Genomic DNA, 23688 nt, shown 5'->3' with positions numbered 1-23688 from the left:
GAGATATGGGAACATATGTGTATGTATAACTGATTCACTTTGTTGTAAAGCAGAAACTAACCCACACCATTGTAAAGCGATTATACTCCAATAAAGATGTTAAAAAAAAAAAAAAAAAAAAGACCCTGGCAGGGTGAGTTGTTGGATACTTCTAAGAAACCTGTATGTCAAGTGAATTGATCATTTTCCTATAGCTGATAGAGAGTTGCTGAATAAGTTTAAACCTGAGAATGACATGATAATATTTGTGTTCTAGGAAAATTACTCTTAATATCCCTCAAGACGTGGGAGAAGTGACAGAGAGATGCCTCTCTACTTTTTAAACCTGAGTCAGCAGGTTTTCACAAAACTACTGTGATTTGTTCATTCTGTGTTAGATATTGAAGTGGTCATTTTATATCAGATAATATTTTGTGCAACATCATCAGTTTTAAGAATCATCTCCTAGACATTATTATGGGAATATTATCTCTTAGGATGCTGAGAATAACAAAGTTGCTTAGCGTTTCTATGCATATCACAGTCAAAATTTGATAGGAGTTATACAGATAAAATCTGAAGTAGAATCAGAGAAACCAAACTACGGATTTAAAAAGGACCTCCTAGACATCATCTTTCTTTTTTTTTTTTTTTTTTTTTTAGCCGCCCCAAGACAGTGCATTGAACTTTATTTTGATGAAAAGTACTCTATTGAACCTTCTTGGGAGTGCAAATTTGATCATATTGAAGTTCGAGATGGACCTTTTGGATTTTCTCCAATAATTGGACGTTTTTGTGGACAACAAAATCCACCTGTAATAAAATCCAGTGGAAGATTTCTATGGATTAAATTTTTTGCTGATGGAGAGCTGGAATCTATGGGATTTTCAGCTCGATACAATTTCACACCTGGTAAGTGGGGGCTTGTTTTTTTCCCTATATCTTTTTCTTCCTCGGTTTTCTATCTTCATACTAGAAGAACTTTTGTAAGACAACTTTATAATTTCCAAAGTTTCCCGGTTCTGTTTAAAACCAAACCTACCATACTTTCTCTTTTCATTTCATAAATTCTGAAAGGAAAATAATTTTTCTTTCAGATTTAGCCTACACTAGAGGTACAGCACAGTGACTCAGGGGTCTACGTGGTCAAGCAGCACCACAGTTAATTAATTGGGCTTCCATTATGCTGAAACGTGTAATTTGAGAGGCCATCTGTAATAGAGAAACTAGTTACGCATTGAATCCCAATAAACGTGAAAAGGCAATTGCGATATTGTAAAATGTATCCATCACAATGATCTTTGGAGAACTCGAACAAAAAATTCATTTGTTCTGAAAATTATAATTCTTTTTTTTGAAAATTATAATTTTTAAAGCAAATGGGTCTCAGTATAAAGCAGTCAGTCTAATCTCTTTTTTTAGAAATGCAAATTCCTAAGAGTTGTGAGAAAAGGAAAAGTGAGCCCCATAGCAGCCAAATACCCATTTGCAAGGTCTGGCACCCATTAGCTGTTATTATATAATTATCTATTCTGTGTCAATTTTCCTTTTAACCTGTCGATATTAAAAAGGGCCTGTGATGTTGCCCGGCTCACTTTATGATGAGTTATCATTTAATACAATAAAAATTGGTTATATTTTTAAACTGCAAGAACACCAGGCTGAAGCAATTTGAGATTTGATGAAGTCACTTTTTTTAATGGAAAAATGGCTCACCTAACATAAAGGAAATTATTTATTTATAATTACATTTTTTTAAGTTTGTACATGTTGTTTTACTCAGGTTATAAAAGACAATAAATTAAACTGGAATATATGTAAAATTTGTTCACGTTTCCATTCCAGGTTACAGGGGTAACATCAGAGCAGGGCTATACTGCTCAGTTCAAGCATAACATTTTGGAAATAATTAATATAAGATTAATGATGACTTTTATTGTAATATTGTGGTTTAATAATATAATAATTAAAATAAGTAAGCTACTAACCCTACCATATGCCTTAGCCTTAAACATCAGGAACACTTTTATACTATTTCTAAGAGATTGTGGTTTTTATTATGCTTTGCTCATATTGGCTTGTTCACAGAAGTCATGGGTATTTCACATGTGGCAATCAGACTAATTCGATGTGTTCCAGAAAGGTGTCAACACTGAGATTACTTTATTAGTGCTAGAGTTTTCAATGGAAATATATATATATATATATATTTTTTCTTAACTGCTAATTTTGAGTATAACTAGGACCGAAAAATAATGGCACATGGTATGATCTAGGCTTTTGCAAGTTATATTTTCACCTTGAGACGGGTGATCATGGGAACATGTGAGGATCTAAAACTGTAGTTTCCTTAGAAATGTAGGGTCAACTAACAGACTATCAACTTAAGCAAGTCTATCCACGTTTCCAGCTCTACTTGAGATACATCAATGGTGGCGTTCAATCCGATATCCTAGGTTTTCCAGAGCTTCTCTGTTCCCGAGCATTGTTCTTTGCTCCTTGTTTCTTTAGATCCACCTTGCTTCATCTGTAGAAGGAGAAGATTTTATTACCAGGAACGTCTGAATTGGAAGGGAATGTGAGGAGACGATTCCATGGAATTAAGAATGAGTTAAGGATAGACGGAGGCTGCTGTCACTCAGATAAGCTTGAGGGAAGTGTGCCGGGAAACTACGCTTGGCATCTGAGGGGAAAGGAGGACCCTAAGAAGGAGTTGTGTAAAACTTCCGTGACTGCACACGTTGACACGCTATGGCCCAAGGACATTGCCTGAGTGGCGCAGTAATCTACAGCTCCTTCCATAAAGAGGCAACATTGAGGAAGCCACTCAGTTAATGTAGGAGGAAGCGGGTATAGGGGTTAGTGATCATCCAGACAGCACTTAGGGAAGAGGGAGTCAGGCAGGCTTTAGTTGAATTTGGGCTTCATTTTTACTTGGTGACATGCTTCAAGCGGTGACCTGTGGGAACTGAGAGAGTTCCTCAAGTCAACTTAATCATTTACGTGATAAAGCATTGCTGACATCTCGAGGGCCCCAGACTGGGCTGCACATTGGAGGAGTCATCTTCCCACCAAGTCACCCCGCGAACCGGACTCCAGCACAGCTGTGAGGAACACTGGTTTTGGAAGCAGATTGGGCTTCCAATTCTAGCTTTCTTATTTTTTGCTTGCTGTAAACTCTGGACATGATCCTTCATGTTCTATGCTTCAATATTTTTATTTGTAAAGTAGGGATAATATTGATTACTCACAAGATTGTTTGATTATCGACCAATGCATATTTACGGATTTCTTCACTTCCTATAAGATCTCAACTGTTGATAGCTATTATTGTATTCATTTGATCACGTGTACTTTAAAAGTAAAGGAGGCTTGGCATAGGTTATTGGGAGAGCAAGTGTCCCAGATTTTTTAAATTACAACTTCTCTATCCCTGATTTTTTGGGATGGATATGCAAAACTAATACCTACACGATGTCACTTTTCCTTATTAGGTTTAAGTGGGCCTAAGTCTCCACATGAGGGTTATAGTTATTTCTGATAGCAGTCATAAAATATGTTACAGCAGAAATAGCGGTAGGAAGGCTAGGTGGTCTTATTATTTTTGAGAATTTACCATAATCTGGGATCTGGATCTTAATTTACAGTCCCAGAAACTTGATATCAGCACAGCAAGAATGTACCCACTCTTAGGACTGAATCACATTAACCAAGCTAAATATACATGTATACATACATGTGAATGTACACAAATAGATGTATACATACATACGAATATACATATATACATGTACACATGCATATATGTACACACATGTAAACATACATACACTTTTAGTAAGAATTCTTAGAATCACACAGCTCAGTGTTTCTTGTAAGCGACCGTACACGGGCATCCAGATTTATAATCAGAACATTGTACGGTGAGTGTGAAATCCAAATATTGAAGCATGTTTAATAGCATCCGGCGAAGGTACATGATGATTCGTCTTGATAACAGGGACCATTTTTCCCAATGATGCTCTAGGTCCCAAATTGCCATGGGTCAGTACCCCTGTCCAGTCTTCACCTTCAGCCACGCCTGACCGGGACACTGATCTGTGTCAACTCTTATCTCAAAACTTGTTTCTGTCTCTTAATACCTGAATGTCTTTGACTTCCTTGCCTAGTCAACTTTAAAACATAGCCTTTTAACCCCTAGCTCCCGTGTTCCTAGGAGCTACTTCTGAACTGGTGGTCGATGAGAACTAGCCAACTGGGGGTCATGGGTGGACCTGGAGGGCAGGTAGGCAGAGCCAGAGAAGATGCCACAGATACACACTTAAAGGGTTTTCCGTCTTCGGACACATTCTGATGACTCTGCAGTTTTTATGTTATGGATGTGGTTGTTTGTAGATACTGTGCCATTTACCTGGGTCCACAGCACGATGATGGATCGCCTAGGAGTATAGTCTAGCACATGCACAAGAAGGTTTGTGACACTGAGCAACAGTCAGAGAGAAGTCAGCCTGTCAAACCCCCAGGGCCAGCAGAAACGAAGGACAGTGTGAGGTTCGAAAAAGGGCCAAGGAACCCAGAGCCCTGGTGGGAGCCTCCGGGTGATGCCAGCTGGGAAAAGCTCTCTTCTTCCTGTGCAAGCACAGTTGTGCTGTGAGCTCTCCTCAGCATACACTCTCCTACTTCCGTGAAGAGAAATGTCAGAATCACTGAAAATGTTAAAAGTTACGTGATGGCAAATTTGATAACCCACAGATAATTTAACGAGAAAACATATAGAAGTGTCCATTGCAATAGACTGATATTGTTTGCTCATCTTAATAATGTTTTTCTTAAAAACATTTAAACCAAATGTATTATAGAAAAATGAATCATGAGAAAATATTTTGTAATGAAATTACCTTAATAATACTGGAATAACATTCACCAAACTCATAACGATGATTACTTTAGATGCTGTTGGAGTGCAGTAGGTGAGAAGGAGCTGAAGGGAACAAGAGAGAGATATAGTGAACTTCTCTCAGCATTATCAGTAATGCTTAAGTTTTTGAAAAGGATACAACATTGTTTTTGTTACTACTAACGTAAATAAAATTATTTAAGATAAATCAAAAAAAGAGAACATACCATAGTTGGTAATTTTTAAATCAATTGTTATTAGAATCTAAAATGTATTTTTAAATGAATTTTTAAATTTGAATGGAAGTTTAGAAGAGGGAATACCGTTTCTCCACAATCTACATTTTTTTTTTTTTTTACTTACACTGAGAATGCCTTTTAAGTAGAGATTAACTCTTCCCTGCATCCAGCTGCCCCCATGCCTCCATTTTCTTTGTTACTTGAAAATATGAACTAAGGAGAAAACATGTAACTGTATTCGCTGTATCCCCAGTCCAGACGCATTATCAAGGACTTTATTAGATATTAAGAGAGAAGAACATCCAGGATGTTCTACTCTTGGGGAAAGTAACCCTTTCAATCTCTGTAGGAACAAATATCTCTTGTTAGTCTTGTGCTTTCCTTCCTAATGGAGAGATTTTCTCCTCTTTACAGACCTAGAATGTGATATTTTTGGAATCTTCCTCTTTTGATGTTATTTTTTCTGAACTAGTTTTATGAAACAAGGTTACACACACCCTACTGGAGAAATTTAATTTAAGGATTATGCCTCAAAGTACCAAATAGGTGAGGTCGAGTTAGGTATTGGCTTGGGAGTGAGTGGAGTTGTTAACTATGTTGAAATTATTAGGATCTTTGTACTTAGCACCTTTCATCTGAGCAGCCCGAGGCGTTTTAGGGAAGTTCAGTCCAACTCCTAGCCTCCTGAGAAACTCCACGCTGATTGACTTCAAAGGCAATGGAAAGGATACACTGCAGTACAGTGATTTAAATTGAGTGTTATAAAAAGATTTCCATGCATATTAAATGAAATATATTATTTAGGTAAAATATTGTCACGGACTCGATGTTACTTTAATTATCTAATACAGTGCTTTTCCTCTTTCTGTCTGAAATGTGAATGCATGTGTGAGTATTAACCATGTTGAAAATTCCTAAATTTTCTTGTCTAGATAATCAGAGTTCAGATATATGCTTTGGTGAGAAAGAAAAGAAATATTTCACCTATCTATTGATATCAGTTTTTCAACAACTAAACTTTAATTTGAATTCTGCACTAAAAGATGAAAGAAGTAAAAGAGGTTAATGTTAAATTAAGGACTTTATCTGATTACTTTATTTTTAACATAGAAATAAAAGGTTGAACACATTTAGGTCAGATAGTATCGTATTGTCTTTCTATTATATTTACACTGTAGACCCAAAATATTCTAAAGGCTGTCAAATGAAAAACGTATGAAACAAATTCACATTTCTCGTTGAGGCTTATTTTTCAAGAAATGAAATTAAAAACTTGAGAGTCACAGTAGGGACAAAATTATCAACGTGTAATAGTTACCAAAGATATTCGTGTGAGGGCAATTTCATCCATCTATCCTTACTCTCTTCTGCCCAGCCTGTGACTTGGTTGATCTGATGTGTAGAAAAGAAGGCTCAAGGGGAAGGCTGAGGAATAGAGAGAGAGAGAGAGAGAGAGAGAGAGAGAGAGAGGGAGGGAGGGAGAGAATGCTGTTTGGTCTAGGTGGGTGTTCAGGAGAGAAGTTGAGAGTGGGAGAGAAAATTTCCAGGATTAGCTCCCATCTGTACAGAGAATATTGAAAGCAGTGGCAAAGGAGAAGGAAGATTTTTGAAGAAGTTTCCTGTATGGAAAGAACGCCTTCCTTATCTTGTTGTTTCCTGGAAAGGTGGAGCAAAGTGTTCAGGTGTGTTTATATTTATTTAGTGTTTAATTGTTGGACTGCATGTTCTTGAATATGGTACATTTGAGACTAGACCACATGGAGTCTCAGGTGTATTTCCATTGTAGGTGTGTATTTTCTTTTGATCTGAAAGAGACCTTGAAGTTCATCTCATTTAACCTTTTTATTTTAAAGATCAAGGAATCAATGATCTAGAGAAAACGTGTTGCCCGGGTTCATGAGCTCTGTGTAGAAGTTAAGTTACTGCTTGTTTATCAGTTATATAACCACTGCGGTGATACACCTTCTACAAAGGGTAGAGATCATGACTTTAATTACATCACATATTGCAAGTACTTTCAGTTTAGTTATATGAAGAAATTTAATTAAGGGATAATACTGTATCACCCATATTTCACCATTACTGGTGTATGAATTTTAAAATTCACCTTTCCCATGTTGCCTGAAATGCCTATTAATTCACAGTGACGAAAAAGGCAATGATTTGTCTTCCCTGCCTCTACCTCTGTTATAAAAATCTGCCTTTTCAGTCCTCCCGAGCTGGAAGTGTATGAGGCATTTCCTGTTCTCAAATATCTGCTGTTACTGACCTGGTCAGTTGTATGTATAATGCTCTCATGACTTGGAACCCATGACTTACGTGCTGAGTACTCAAGGGAAGAACTAATTTCTTTCTCCTCGATCTCCCACAATTAATTCCTCCTCCTAACACTCGTGTCTCTTTGACTTCTTCTGTGGCCAGTTGCCTCCAGTCACCAACACCATTCCTCTCCCCAGGGCTGCTGCATACAGCTGTCACGTTAAGGACACTAGGTTGAGGGAGAGAGAAGGTCTGATTCCTTTCACATTCAGACGCCCAGGAGCAGAACCTTATCCAGAAATGGGTACCATTTACTAATTCCCACAAGGGGGTCTTATGGACTAGCCCTGATCATGCATTGACCAATCATAACATCACCTCTGGACCCAATCACACAGTTGTGCCAACATCCAAGGACCAGCGTCCACCCTTCACTAACATTGTCCTAAAGAGAAATGGTATCATTTGAGCCAGAGAAACATTCAAGAAACAAAATGAAGAAATAATGCATATGTTCTATCTCCATTTTGCATTCTCATGTTTTTTCTAGGTGTCCATAGTTATCAGGCTTTTTGGTAAAATCTTCTCCTAGAAAACTCTAACATTCAACTTATTATTGCATATTCAAGAAGTATGTTTTTCAAATGATGACATCCTACGTATTTTGCCTAAGAAAATATTATAATCTAGGCTTTTCTTTTTTAACATTTTTTCACGATAATTTGCTGATAGTCTGAGGCTTTTTATTTTATTTCTGTGTCAAATAAATCAAACAATTTTCAGGAAAACAACCCACAGTGTTATTTTCTTGACCAAAAATGTTTTTTATGTTTTATCGTTTGTATGCCATTATAGCTATTTAAGTACAGCTCATGTAACTACTCTTAAAGTGAATTCACAGAATAACTTAATTTTCACTAGGCTGTATTTGCCACTTACATGTATTCAACAAATATTTATTGACTTACTATGCTAATACTGTAAAAATACAGTATGTACAAGACACTATCCTCCCTACAATGAGTTCAATTTCTATAAGAAGAGAAAAATCATGTGTAGTAGACAGAATAATGCCCTTCCCCCTTCAAAAAAGAAGTCTATGATCTAATCCCTGGAGTCTGTGGATATGTTTGGCTACACGACAACGGGAATTGAAGATAGTACATTGGATTAAGGATGCTAATCAACTTACTTTAAGACAACAACTTTGGATTATCTGAGAGGGCCCGAGGTAATCACGAAAGTCCTTCTATGTGTAAGAAGGAGGCCAAAAAGTCAGTGTTGGAGTGATGCAATGTGACCAATACTCATATGGCCATTGTTGGCTTTGAAGATGGAAGGGCCCATGAGCCAAGGAACGTGGGCAGCCTCTAGAAGCTGGAAAGGCAAGGAACGGATGCTCTCCTGGAGCCTCCAGAAAAGGAACAACACTTACGGACACCTTGATTTTAGCTCAGCAAGACCCATTTCAGATTTGACATCCAGAACTGTAAGATAACATATTTGTGTTGTTTTGATAAACTTGTGATGATTTGTTATAGGAGCAAAAGGAAATTAATATAGCAAGTAAGTCATGTTTAAAATATGTGTTAAGATATGAGAAGTGATGTAAAAAGTAAACAAATGATGTAAGAGTTCACCATTGAGACAGAGAGTATAACAATTTGAGTCTATCAATTCAAAATTTTAAAATAGTTTTGTTCCAGATATAAAATATCCAATGCTCTCAGTTGGACTTTCCTATACATAAATTGATACTCTATTTCTATATGTATGTATGTATCTCTCTCTCTCTCTCTATATATATATATATATACATATATATATGTATCTTTTGATTTTATGTAAATGCCATCTTTATGCATAAATATGGCAGAAACCCCAACAAAATAGCAACTCGCGATTCTTTCCAAAGATGTGCATGGGATGGTGGTATTTTTGTTTGTGGCAATAATAGCTATTTGTAGAACCTGGCACTCTTTAAACCTCTGCCTCTTCATGGCATATCTGCCTGATGCCTTTGCTTCAAAAGAGCTATGCTGTCTGTTCCTGCTTGCTCACTTGGCTAGCTTCCCATCATTCCACAGCTATGCTGACTTGCTTGAAATTCTGCTTCAGTACCTCCTTATGGCATTTTCCCTTTCCAACTAATTTCAGACACCTCACTTCAACCAGACTACCACAAGAATTACAGAGTGATTATAATATAGTAGGACTATTCACAATCAGCAAGGCAAGTGCCACAAAAGAATAAACTTGACTTTTTTAAGCAGAAGGACATATTAGTCATACATATGTTACTTATATTCTGTTGTCTATTGATCATAACCCAAATCAGAAGACGGTTCTATTGCCTTGGAACTTTTCTTCTGAAATTTGCACTTCAAAGCCCCAAGGAATTTCTCTAAGTGATTCAAAGAGAAATGAGATATAGAGATCAGTACTACCTTAAAACATTCCCAGACTCTATTATGCTTGCTGGTGCAGTCTGAAAGGAAAGTGTATTTCCTTTAGCGGATTTGGCAGGCAAACAAAGTAGAATTTGTAGAATAGTCAGTGGCTGTGCTGATGAACTAAGAAAGCAGAGATGGGGGCTGTATGGGAATGGTAGGTAAAGTCTGAAATAGAGGGTTTCCATGGGCATGAAAATGAACCAGGCTTGCAGAGATCTGCTGTCGTAGATAACTGTTTAACTGGTGAAAAAATTATTCTTAGCTATTTTTCATGTGTAAATTACTTTCCTTTAATAAGCATTTTCAACTAATATTTACTTCTCAATTTTAAATTAAAAGAAGATTATCATTTAAAAATAATACAACCATGCTTATTTTTTGTTGACAACTGTTTTACCATTTGTATCATTTCCATTCTGTCCATTTCACTTGTTATCCTCTTGGATCTTCTTGTGCTTCTGTGGTCACCCATTCCTTCTCAGCTCCTCTCGGTACCCTGAGCAGTGGCTACATACCTCTTTCCTCGACAACTCATAGGCAATGTGTCTCCCACTAGCTTCTACCTACCACTTACCACCTTCTATTCACAGGCTGCTGTGGTACCCTGAGCAGTGGCTACATACCTCTTTCCTCGACAACTCATAGGCAATGTGTCTCCCACTAGCTTCTACCTACCGCTTACCACCTTCTATTCACAGGCTGCTGAGTCCCTAGGTTCTACATTATGCCTCCTGACTCTGCCAGCCCCATTTTTTTGGTCTGCTCCCACATTTTCTAGAAAAAAATTCAGATATCATTTCCATCTTAACTATTTATGAGCCCTTGATATAGGAGAAATGTAGTGATTATACGAATAAATAGGGTGTTCAGTTTCCTGTTCAAAATGTCAGTGTTGGTATTTATGTTCTTTGGGCTAAACTTTTCACGTCTAGCTTGAATTGGATATCGGTTTTTCTTCTAACAACAACTTACATGCTCCATTTTAGGTGATGTAGCAATCCACAACGAAGCCCAACTTTTTGTTAACTTAAGGCAAATTGGTTCTAAGGATGTGATTTGGTATGTTTTCTCATTATCTATGGATGAAATGTTCTTTTATGCCTGTGAGGTACCCATGTTCTAGAAAAGTTCCTCATGTTTTCAAGTTATTTTCAATGTAACCTATCTTTCCTCATCAGGGAAAAAAATTAATAATTTGAGGCCATAATTTAAAATACATATTTAACTGAAAAGAGTTTAGTTTTGGTATTTCCTTTGAAATGTATAGGAGAATGATCAGTTCCTTTCAGAGAATATTGGCACTTTGCTAAATCTTTGTTATAGTCTATCTGTATGGGTCTTCAGTTTTTCATTTCTGCATAAACCTATTTTTCTCAGTTTCATGGTTTTCTAATAGTTTCATATTATATGTACGTGTACATATATATGTATACATATATATATTAATACTTTTATTAAACATGGTCAAATATGGGCCATAGTGCTAGATTGTCAAAGTTTTGGCTTGGAAACCTTCTCATTATGTGACTTGTGGCCACAGCAGTTTCCTTAATGTCTTAGAGTTTCAGTTTCCTCATGAGACCAGCATTTGACACGTTATCATTATGGATTTTGCTACCTAACGATAGAGTCAAAATGTTAACATTACTTCCCATGTGACATGATATTCCCTGAGATCACATTAAGCCTCTGATTCATTATTTCATAGATTCATTCAACAACATTAAAAGATTATTGACCCATAATTGGTCCAGACTGTACACTAAATGCTGAGATATGAAAATGACTGAGATGCAGAATCTGCTCCTGAGTAACTTATCTTGTATTTGAGGACATGAACACTTATACCCAATATAGTGAGTGCCGTGGCAAGTGCACAGAGTGCCGGCACCTAAAGGATAAGTGGAGGCATCAGCAGATGTGGCGCGAGAAGTGTACCTCAGTGGCATTTGCCTGCACACCCCTCACTGCATCCTCTGGATGGATCATGTGTCCTCCTGTGCTCACCCAGCCATAGCTCCATTATGCCCTTGGGACATGCATGATAACACATCATACCAAACTTCTCAAGGGGAAGGAGCTTTGGTTTGTACCTTTAAAATTTCTAGAGCCTCTTCAGTGTCTAGCATTAGCTGATATTTACTGAAATTTATATGAATGAATATCTAAATGAGTTAATGAATGAATGAATGGAGTTAAGTAACCAAAGAAGGTAGAACGAATGAGATACCAGGTATGGAGAAGTTGCTAAAATGGATAGCAGGTAGTCAAGACCATTTGGAAAGTAGATGTGTGGCTTTGAAAGGAGAGAAGTTGAGGTGAGACTGATTCAGATAATGAATAGTTTTGTAAGCCGTGGTAATGATACATACATAATTTTAGGTGAAGCGGGAAATATACTAATATTTTAAATTGAATTGCAATTTTTGAGACCTTTATTGCAAGCCTGTGATTTATCAGAATGTGGAGGATGGATTGAGTCAAGAGAGAATAGAAGCACAGGAAACAAAGATAAACAATTAAAACAATGCAGGTAAGAAACTGTAAGAACCAAGATGAGAGTAGCGTGTGCAGCAATGTAGTGAAAGAAGAAATGTGGAATCAGTGAGATTTCGTGACCCGTTAGATGTGCACGTTGAGAACGAAAAGTAGAAATGACTGAAGTTTCAGTCCTTAATGATTTGGTGATCATGTCATAACTTCTGTTGGAGAATAAAAGGATAGAAGATGCTATGTTTGTTTTTAAAGATGTCGAAAGAGAAATAGCAGTGTGGTATCTTTGTGGGCACATTGCAAAGGCTGTTAGCAATTTAGAGCTGATGCACAGACGAGCAGCCAGGGAAGGTGAAGAAGTGAGCTAATTAGAGGACTAAGCACAAAACCCCAACTAATTACGACATCCAAAAATTAAAATAGAACATTATATGAGTTTGAGCTAATACTCTTGTCTAAGTAAATTCGAATACAAAATTATATATTTTGGGATTTTACATTTTATTTGGTCTTGGCTTCTTCATTTTGGACAATTTTAGCCGGTAATCAATTGGCATCAGTTTTTCTTTGAGTATAGGTGAACTTTAGCAATGCATTTTGTTTTTTGAAATAAGGGAAGAATATTTCTTCTGTCTCATGCTTGGAATCTTCCAATGATTAGGGGACCTTTTCCTGAATTATGGAGAGACCTACTTCCATGAGACAGGTTACAAAAGATGAACTTCCCTGGGATACTTTTGAAAGGTGCAAGGGTAGATATGAGCTGTACTGCATATTAAATGACAGATCATTTAATAATATTTTCATTTTCTTTCTGTGTGACTTTGCCATACTCCCTTTTAGGAATGATGTCATTTATTTATACTTACTTTTGAATACATAATATCTCAATTATCAGGATGATTTCAAGTGTCCTGCAAGATTTGAAGAAGTACATTTTGTTTAATTTAATGAAGGGGCCAGGGGTGGGAGGGAGAAAAGAAAAGAGTTACTTTTCTCTATTCATTATTTCCTTGTCATTCAGACAGTATTTACTACTTTATCTGTTGCTTGATTCTATTGGATTTATGCTAATTGCAATTGCAAGCTATAATATTGTAAAACAGCAATGGTATTCACTCTTGGCTACAATTAAGGTGGTAGGGATTCGAAAGGGGAAATAATTTTGGAAAATAAAAAGTAAATATATCCTACATATTTATAAAAAATAATTACTTTCTTATCAAAAGTATTTGGATTGTTTATTAGATAAAACATCTCCCAATTTTCTTAATGAAATTGTCCAGCAGAAAAATACGTGATAAATGCAGTCATTCAAAATTAATTTAAATGAAATAATAGTATGATTAGGCAGTGATTCTTGCTTTCTACAATCTGATTATAAGATATTCATCTTAATAAAACTAATGAATTGTTGAGTTCTTATTATATGCCAGTGGTTGTTCTAAACATTATCTCATTTGATTTTTATAGCCCACCTATGAGGTATTTTATCATTGCCATTCTTGTTTTGAATTTTTGAAAAGAAATATTTAAAATGTTTAAATATTGTGCTCAAGGTCATCTCCGTAGCAAAGCTGAGATTGGAACACAAGAAATGTATATATTTAGGTATTATGCCCTGCTGTCAACAAATGTCTATTTGCTTCAGGGCTAAACTTCTCAAAAACATTGACCATTTTTCACCCTTTGTGACTGTAGGGCATTGAGGTGTTTTCAGTGATCCTAGAATTTATCCTTTCTGTATATTTTACCATCTTTCAGACAACAGCAACATTTGTCCCTGTAATAATTAAGCAAAAAGAAAAAAAATTTTCCCTGGATTTTTAAAACCATAATTACAATATATTACTTTTATCATTGGCTTCATCATCATATAAATCATCAATATTAGTAACCAATAATAAAAATAATATGACAATTTATATCTTATGAATCAACTTTAAACCCATACAAATGATATTTATATTTGTGAAGTACATTATTATATGCACTTGCCATAGAAAATAATTAGTTCATTCAATCTATATGTTGTCAACTAGTTTTAAAAAGGTGAATAACAATTTCAGATGCTGAAATAATAATGGACTACTTCATTTTGAATATTTCCCCCCATAGGTGTACTACTTCATATTTCTGTGTCTTTTTTTTCCAAACTAATTTTTAAACGATTTCAAACTTAAAGAAAAGTTGCAAGTACAATGAACATATCTTCCCACCCTCTTACAAACCTTTTCAGAATGCATTTTGTTTTAGTTAAAAAATAGTATCAATTAGCTTACCTGTTCACTAAATTTCAGAAATAACTTAATATATTTCCATCACACTTTCTTGACCATGAATGTCAACATGATACAACCCCTTGTTTTAGTTGGTGGTGACAGGTGAGAGTGCCATGCGACACAGTAAAAAGAGCACAGCTTTGTCGTCAGCCAGGCTGAAGCTAAGACTTTGCATCTGGGAACTCTGGCAACATAGTGGCCAAAAGGACACAGACTGGGGAAGTAAGGTGAGCCTTAGTCAAGCTGCACTTAGGATACTGTCCAGCTATTAACTAAAACATAACAATCAGCCTTTCTGATCTCACTTGCCATCTGCCAAGTGATTGTTACATTGACTGTCTGATCCAGTTTTGCAAGGATTAAGTAAGATCATATGCGTGTAACCTGTTTGGTAGGATCCTTTGCACCATCTTCTCCCACCTTGGGCCTGTTTATGGACGGTTAGAAAACATTTTGTCCCACCATACCAGAACCACAAATATAACAACAAAGTCGTGGATCCATAGTGCAGATTTTACTGAAGGTTTCTTGTGGAGCTGGGTTAGGCAATTATTTCAAATACCAAAAAAGCACATTTTTAAAGTATTTATTTGAAATATTTGCTTTCCCTCCAAATATTCTCTTCCTCCCTAACCTCAAATGCTTCTCAGTCTTTCCATAAGCCTGGCTTCAAGCTTGGGCTCCCAAATCCCTCCTCTCCAGCTCCTTGGTGACCAAGCACCAGCTAGAAGAAGAGCTGTCACCAAAAGAGAAGCCTGCCAAGAACTCTTCCCCCAATTTATGCTGCTGGTAGTGGTGAGGAAGGGGCTCCCTCCCTTGGAAGATATTTAGTACTGTGCCCGGGACTACAGGGGTTAGTGGGCATTCTATAAAAGGTAGCTAATGGCTTTATAGTCAACTCTTATGCTAGTCACCATTCATCTGCTCTACTTAGTGACTACCAAGCTTTTCATTAGTCTCCTGCTGTGGTCATTTCTACTGTCAATCATTCTACCTTGAATCCCTAGAACAAACACTGATCTCACTAGAAATTTTACCTTCGCTTAAACTTACATTAGCCATAATCTTATACCTAGATAATTTGTTAAATCCCAGAGCATGATTTCCAAAAAACTCCTTTTTTTTTTCCTTGACCCCTGAACATGCTGCTGGAGCAAACTCAATTTGTTTGTGGAGTTATATAATGTATATTTGTGGAAAATTTCTCTAGGCCACTAACAGACTTTCTGAGATCTTTATACATCATCTTCAATAATTATGTGCTTGTATCACTGAAAGAATAATCCTTGAAATATGAAATGTTTGGCGTGCAACGTTTGTTTGTTGGGATGTTTGTTTGCTTTTAATTAGCACTCTGATAAGATGTACGATGGCTTCTAGATGTAGGGCCAATAACTGCTACCTGTAGTAATTGGATGTTACTAAACCAAAGACTCATACTTCAGAGTTATTCTAGCTTCCTGTGGGAATAAAAGTCACATTGACCTAGGCTAAAATGGAGGTAGGGAATTGTGTGCAGCTCATTCATATCTTCCATTTTTGTACTTTCCCACTTCTTCTTACAATGCTTCCTCCCCCTCATCTGTTTTCAGTGTTCACCTTAGAATCTTATTTGCTGTCTCTTTCATGCAGATATTTATTCTGAGTTAGTGTCCTGGCTGGAGAATGGCCCTATAAACCAATCTCTACTGACGAGGAATATTATCTGATGAGGAATTTTATTCACCCCAGCCAGAGCAATCTGCATTTTAAATGGTGACTTACAAGGACTGAAAAAATATGCTGGTCTCGAAGGAATGAAACATGGAGATTATACTTCTAGGCAATGGGACAGAGTATGGAGAGATAGAAACAGCTTCTGACTGTGAGAGCATTGCAGAATCCTTACCCCTGGACTCCATGCGTTCACTCACTGCATGTTCACCGAACACCTGCTATGTGTAGGCACTGGAAATACAGACACAGAGACTGTCCCTGTCCTCCGGGGGCAGGAGACTAACAGACAGATGTAATTGTGGTACATATAAAGGGCTAAGGCTGAATTAAAAACAGGAGCAACTTAATAATAACTTTTCTTGCTTGACTATTAGAGCCTCAGACAAAAATTAGCCTTTTCCCTCTTTTCTATTCTTTCAATGTGGATAAGATCTCTCTATGTACACTCTTTCTATATCTTAGGGAGAATCTATACTTTTTTGTGACAAGAATTAAAAGAACTAGGCATTTTCAAGGCATTTGGGGTGTTCTACCAAACTGAGAGAAAGTTATTTCACCTTCAAGGCACTTAAACACAGCACCATGTTGCATGACCTTGGATTCAGAACGGGGCCATGTGACCTTGGGCAAGTCCTTCACCTCTTTAGGTTTCCATTTGCTCATTCATAAAAGGGGTGCATAGAACTTGCTGTCCAGTACTGTTGGAGCTCTAACATGCTAAAATTGTAGATTCATTCACTATCTCGTTAAAACTGGTTTTAGAAACAATGATCACTTGATTTTTCAAAACAAATCTGTGTTGTTTTCCCTGTTCCCCTGTTTTATGGATGAGCAATTTGAACTTTGGAGCATGTCTTAGTCAGTTTGGGCTGCTGTAACAAAATATCATAGACTGAGTGGCTTATAAACAACAGACATTTATTTTTCAGCGTTCTGGAGGTTGCAAGTCCAAGATCAAGGCACTGGTAGAGTCAGTGTCCAGTGAGAGCCAACTTCCTGGTTCATAGACAGCGCATCCTTGCTGTGTCCTCAGGAGGGGGAAGGGGGAAGGGGGAAAGCATCTCTCTGGGGTCCTTTCAAAGGGCACTAACCCCATTCATAAGGGCTCTGCCCTAATGACCTAATCACCTCCCAAAGACCCCTACCTCTAATACCATCGTCTTGAAGATTAGGCTTTCAGGGTAATGATCACACCCACTCTTTCTAACTCTTCTATATTCTTTTTATTCAAATTGGGAGACAACAGGTTCAGATTCTTTACTTCGTATATTCAGCATAACTTCCCCTTGCTGTTATTTAGCTCTTAACAATAGTTCTGCTTTAAGAAAATGATCATTTATTTTATTTACTTTTTTTGGACGTTACAGTAAAAGAACTTTAAATTTGTTAAAGGACACGTGGTTGTCGATGTTTTGTGAAACAGTAGAGAAAATACGTAACAGGCAATGTCTGCTTAGGTTCTTTATGCATTATTTCCTTTAACCTCCACATCACCCCTAAAAACTTAAACATTATTATGACTATAACAGGATGTAATTTTCCTGTTGCTTGGAAATTTTAGTCAAAACCTTACAGTTGATAAATATATGTTAAAAAAAAATCCTAAAATTCTAGAGACAACTGTTAGATACATCCATGTCAAATGTAAGTGACCAAGATTGTGCTTCACAGTTTACCGCCAACTCCCCAACAGCCTTTGTTAAATAGAAAGCTGAAAATTCACAAAGTCTAAGAACAGGAGAATTTTTATCCTGGTTAGGGATTCTCTAAGAAATACCAGACTTAGAAATTGCTGGTTCCTGCAAGAAATGGGGCACCCCACCCAGATGTACTGGATCAGTGCAGGAGAGAGTGAGACCCTAGGGGAATGTCTGTGCCCAGGGGTGTGGAAGCGAACGTGAGCAAAAGCATGGTGCCTGCGTCTTACTGGAAGCTAGTCACAGCCTAGAGTCTATAGGGTAGAGCAGCCTGATGGCCCTAGGAGTATGAGGGAGGAGTAGGTCAAGGCTGCACTCTCTCATTTTAGAGAGCGCATTTCCTGTGGGCCACTGGTCACTGCCCAGCCAGCTGGACTATCAGAAGTAAAACCTAGAGGTGTCACAGCAATTGTCTCAAGATGTCAGTCAAAGAGAATGAGTGAGGGAAGAAGGGTCCAGTCTGCTTGCCTAACCGTGACCTGTGCATGAGAACTACCCTCAGCCATTCATCAACAATCAAGAGATAAGTAACTACAGATTTCATCAGCTAAACATACAAACTTCTGCTCCATTTCCTTTAACCTCTTCCCCAACCAGGTAGTTGCAGAAGATGAGAGGCGCATGGGAACCGCAAGAAGAAAGACCGACCGGTCTCCCCTTTCCCTCCACAGGGTTCACATAGAGACACCTGTTAGGATGGAGATGGGGGAGGGAGGATGCTTTGATGATGTGCAGCTATTGGATTTTGAGAAGCTGAAATATCGGAAAGTGAGTCTTCATGATCATAAGAAGAAGTATCTTAGAAATTAAAAAGCTATAGGATCCTCCCAAGCTCTCATTCACTGACAGGGAAAGAAATGTCTACATCAGTCAAAGCCTGTAGATGGAAGTAAAATAAAGTAAGATTATTCCTCTTTGAAGTCCATAGAAATAAACCTAGTAAATTGGTTCGGCATATAACTATTTTCCTATATTAGAAGGAAGAAAACAGAAGCTTAGAAAAGTTTAAAAACTCGCCCAGCCTCACCCATTTTACAAGTTTCAGTAGAAAAATTAAAATCCCATGCAGTGTGACCCTAACTCTTGCTTTTAACTCCTGTGCAGTACTTCCTAAGAAAATTAAATTGGTAAACTAAATGCAGTCATAGATATCTTCACAGTAAGGAAGAACAATATTTTGACAATTTTTATTTTGCTGACTAACGCAAAGATTGTTTAATCTTAAACTCAAACCATGGATGTTCCTTCATTTACCTTACTGCACTTTCTCTGGAAATCCAATTCCGTAGAGAGCTGCTTACCAGGGATCCCCCAGATGTACACTAGCTCTTATATTTATGATGTTCAAACTTGAACTTATTAATTCCGCGCTCCAAATGAACACCACACACTGAAAATTCTCCCAAGCTTATGTCTTTTCCTGTGTTCTATTTGTTGTTATTCAAGAGTACCGTGGTTCACCCAGAAATTCAAATCCAAATTATATGAACCCTATTTAATTTTCTTTTTCCTACTCCCTAAGTTCTCATCACTCACCAAGTTCTTACGAATCTGTATCCTAAAAGTTCTCCTATGCTTTTCATCTTCTCCATTCCTACTCACATTATGTTTGTTCTGGCCCTAAGTATGCCTCATCTGGCCAAGTGTAATATCCTGTGTCCTTTTATTCAGACACATTTCCCCCGTCTCTCTAACCCACTCTTGCCAGAGTTATATGAGCGAATTCTAATTGTAGCCATCTCCTGATTAAAGCCATTCAGCAGCTTAGTATACCATTTCTTATCATGACACTCATGGGCCTTAACAATCTGACGTCTGTCAGGGTTTCCTCCACCATTCTCTGTGACTCAAGTCCTCCATTCACAAAAAACTATTTGCAATTACACTCTTCTGTGCTATTGCACGTTTCTCCGGCCTAGAATGTCTTTCTCAACTCGTTCATTTATGTATGGCACTTAGTAATCAAGTATGTATTGTGTACTTGTTCTGAGTCAGTTTCCACCATACTGGGCACTGAGATCCACTGATGATCCAGGCAAGTACACATCTTTGTCTTAAAGATATGAAATATCTGGTTATAGATTTTAAATAACATATTTTAAATGATTAATTAGTTACAACAAGTCCTGGAACCAATCCTCCATGGATACCTAGGGATGACTCTATGTATATCCCTCTCTTATTGCTCTTTCGCATTGCATTGTAATTAACTATTTACGTAATTTTTCTCTCACTGAACTGTGAGATTCCTAAGGAAGTAACTGTGAGTCGTACTTGTGTTCCAAACATTAGCCAAAGTATCAACATATGGAAGAATATGCTTCGAGTATTTCCTTCTTCTCACCCATTTATTTCTCAACCCACTCCTATTTTTACTTGCATGTCCCCGTGTCCTCTTCAAATTCAAGAATATCGATATTTCCTCCCCAGAAAATTACATTTTCCTTTCGTATTTCATGTTTGGGGTAATGGTGTCACCAGTCCCTTGTCCTCTAAACAACAAGCTGTGCAGTTATTCACCATTCTTCCCTCTTATTTAACCTCCACATGCTTCAGAAATGCTTTCTAATTATTTATTGAATCTTTGCCGTACCTTCCTACCTCAGCACTGATTTCAGGCCCTCCTAATTTCTTAGCTGAGTTGCTACAACAGAGTTTTAACTTGTGTTCCTACTTCAGAATTGTCCCTCCCGTAATACCCAAACATCTGCTAGAGCGGGCTTTCTAAAATTCACAGCTGCTCATGATACTGGCCTAATTAAACTCCTTTATTGGTGGCTCTTTGCCTCCAGAATAAAATCTAAACTCTTTAGCAGGACACACAGGGTATTTTGTGATCTTGCTTCTCTAGTCTGATGTCTAGATGCTCCAGTGCTCAGAACTCTGATCTAAAGCATCTTGAACCACACTCAGAGCACCCAATGCACCACTGTGCCACTGAAAACGCTGTCCATCTAGATGGCTCCTCCACTTAGCAAATGTCAGATGAAGACCACCCTCCTCTGTGAGGTACCTCTTGTGCGTATCCCTACTCAGGCGTTCATGGTCTTTCTATTACAATCTTAGTAGTCACTCCATCCTCCCTGACTAGCATACTGTGAGTTCTTCAGCCCAGAAATTGTGCCCTAGGATTAAAAAAATCACCAGTGCCGGGGAATTATCATATATTTAACATATTTTTGTCCAAACAGTGTGCCAATAAAAACTCAAGATAGTATTTTATTTTTCCAAACAATGAGAGATTTGGAGATGATTTCAAGGCCCAAAATAAATACAGAAAAAAATTAATGAATTACAAAATATGAATTTTCTCTAGCTCCAGCCTCATTATGATCTGAATAAAAATGTTATGAAATTGACAACTAAATTATTTTCATTACTTCTGTATTTCTCATAAAGAAATTAATATTGTTTAGAATAGTTGATTAACTTTTTAAAATGTCAGATAACTTAAGAGTGGAATTGGAGCTGGGGCCCAAATATTTATTTCTGTGTTATATTGTCTGGTATAGACTGTATTTCTGTGGGAATGGTTTGCATTAAATACTAGAGATCTGGCATAAAGTTACACATATTCAAATCCTTTTAACTGCTGTTCTAAAGATTTTGCTACAGCAAAATATAACCTGTGGTTCAAAGGGAAGTAACTCACTTTGGAGAGTTTGGTTAAAAACCTGCTCCATCACTCTGTAGTCGTTTGGCCTTCGGTGCCCTTCAGATCTCTCACCTATAAAGTGGGAACAGCAACACCGAACTCATCGGGTTACTGAGACTATTTAAAATATAAGGCATGCAGAGTTTTTGGTACACTATATGGAATAGATTGCTTAATAAGCATTTATTGCATTTATTATTTTTCTCTAGATTACACATAAACAGTTGAATCTTCGGTGAACATTTGAGCAAGAAACATGGTTAGATCTGTCTCCAGGGCAGGAAAAAAAAATTTCCAGTGGACACTTTTAGTCATATGCTAAATGCAACCTGCAAATTCCCTGTTTTGACTGAATGAATTATTTAATTAAAAGATTGTTTTGTCTTATTTTTCCCTCTTTTAATTTTACATATCAAAATCTACTTGCTGGTTGTCAGGGCCATCAAAGAGAAAAAACTAGGGAAGGGAAGTGATAAGATAGTAACTTTTTGTTTTCTCTGAAAAGCTCTTTATCACCTTTTGCCATCTTCTTGTTAGATTACTCACCATTAATTATTAAAAGTACAGCTCTCCCTGCATTTTACCCTGTTGAGAGATAATGTTCTTCTTTCATAAAATGTTTCTCCCTTGAATCTTCCTAACCTTGTTGTCTTTTCTTTAAATTCCTATAGCATACCCTTCCTAGACTATATCCCCAGATTTGGCAGTAGTTATTTTTTATTGTTGTGTGTTATTCTGTAAGTTTCGTGTTGATATGTTAAATATTCCTAGGTAGGTTTTACTTCCCTTGATCTGGTTCTGTATCTTATTCAGTGCCTACCGTGGTTCTTTTGAAATCAATGTATACATAATGATTATAGATTGATGACCAGTGAAAAGAAAGTACAATAAATACTTTTAAAATCTTTAAATTAATAACACATTTCAAATGAACAATGTTCAAACTGTCCAAAAGTATTTCTAACTTTTGCTCATTTTATTTGTTTCAAGTTATTGGCATAATAAACCAGACATTAAAAAGTTGAATAAAATAGTATCACTTGCTAGTAAAAATATACCATTATTAAAAACAGCTTTTTATTACATTCCTATATAAGTAAAATATACATATAAACACCAAAACTATAAAATTTTAAACAGAAAGCTGAATTATAATAAATGATATTCCGTCTATTCATTACTAGCAGCCTATATAAACATGAGGGCAGCCAGTGGAGTGTATTGGGCTAGTCTAGTCACATATCAATCCCTTGGATCATGCTAATAAACCAGAAGATGTTGTGTAACGGAAATTATAAACATCAGCTGCCAGATGTTACCTATGAGCTCAAGAGACAGAATTATAAGCCTTGCAGTTTATGGGTTAATAAAAGCCTAAAGAAAATGACTTGGTTCTTTTTTAATTCGTATGCAATATAATTTAGAAGTGGCTCTTCCTAAAGAATAAATGTAAGTAAATAAAATCCGAAGTGTTTATATTTCCCTGAAAGAAATTTGATCTTTATGAGAGTTATGTAAACTACTCTAATTTCAAACCTGAGACTTATTAACTATTGCAAGCAATAATGGTTTTCCTAAAAAATATTTTGAGTCCTACTGAAATGTGTAGGATGTTATGAAATATTTTTGTAAGTAAAGTTCAGGGACTACATTTGTATTTTATTTTCTAAGAATTACAAAACATTTTATGTTGCACCAAAATTTAAGAGTAAGCGCATGGTAGAGCTAGCAGGAATTCTAAAGACATCAACTAGTTCTTCTATCAGTTATTTATTCATGTGCTAGGCACTGGAGGTAACAAATAAATGAAACGCATACCGCTCATATCCTACCTTAGGAGATAGAAGGTACAATGTGATATATGTCATAATAAAGATAACATATGGTTTAAGGAAGAGAGCTTCCCGAACTCAGACGAGGCTAGGCAACAGAGAAACATTCTCAAGGGGTAAATCCAAATCCTCTCTCGAGGCACTTAGAAGAGGAAGCACTAGGAGGAAGGTAGAACAGGCCTTCCA

The 23688-nt window shown here is 36.9% G+C and overlaps 1 protein-coding gene across 1 annotated transcript in view; it reads left to right on the top strand.

Annotated features, from left to right (window-relative positions):
• Positions 1 to 23688, top strand: part of NETO1 (neuropilin and tolloid like 1) — a 92974-nt gene that overhangs the window by 6768 nt on the left and 62518 nt on the right. Inside the window, exon 4 of the mRNA XM_007119844.2 lies at positions 643 to 891. Within this exon, the coding sequence (XP_007119906.1) occupies positions 643 to 891 (249 nt within the window). The remainder of the gene's footprint in view (positions 1 to 642; positions 892 to 23688) is intronic.

The sequence above is a fragment of the Physeter macrocephalus genome, chromosome 19 (assembly GCF_002837175.3).
Source record: "Physeter macrocephalus isolate SW-GA chromosome 19, ASM283717v5, whole genome shotgun sequence".
NCBI lineage: Eukaryota > Metazoa > Chordata > Mammalia > Artiodactyla > Physeteridae > Physeter > Physeter macrocephalus.
This window is presented reverse-complemented; position numbering and strand designations above follow the sequence as displayed.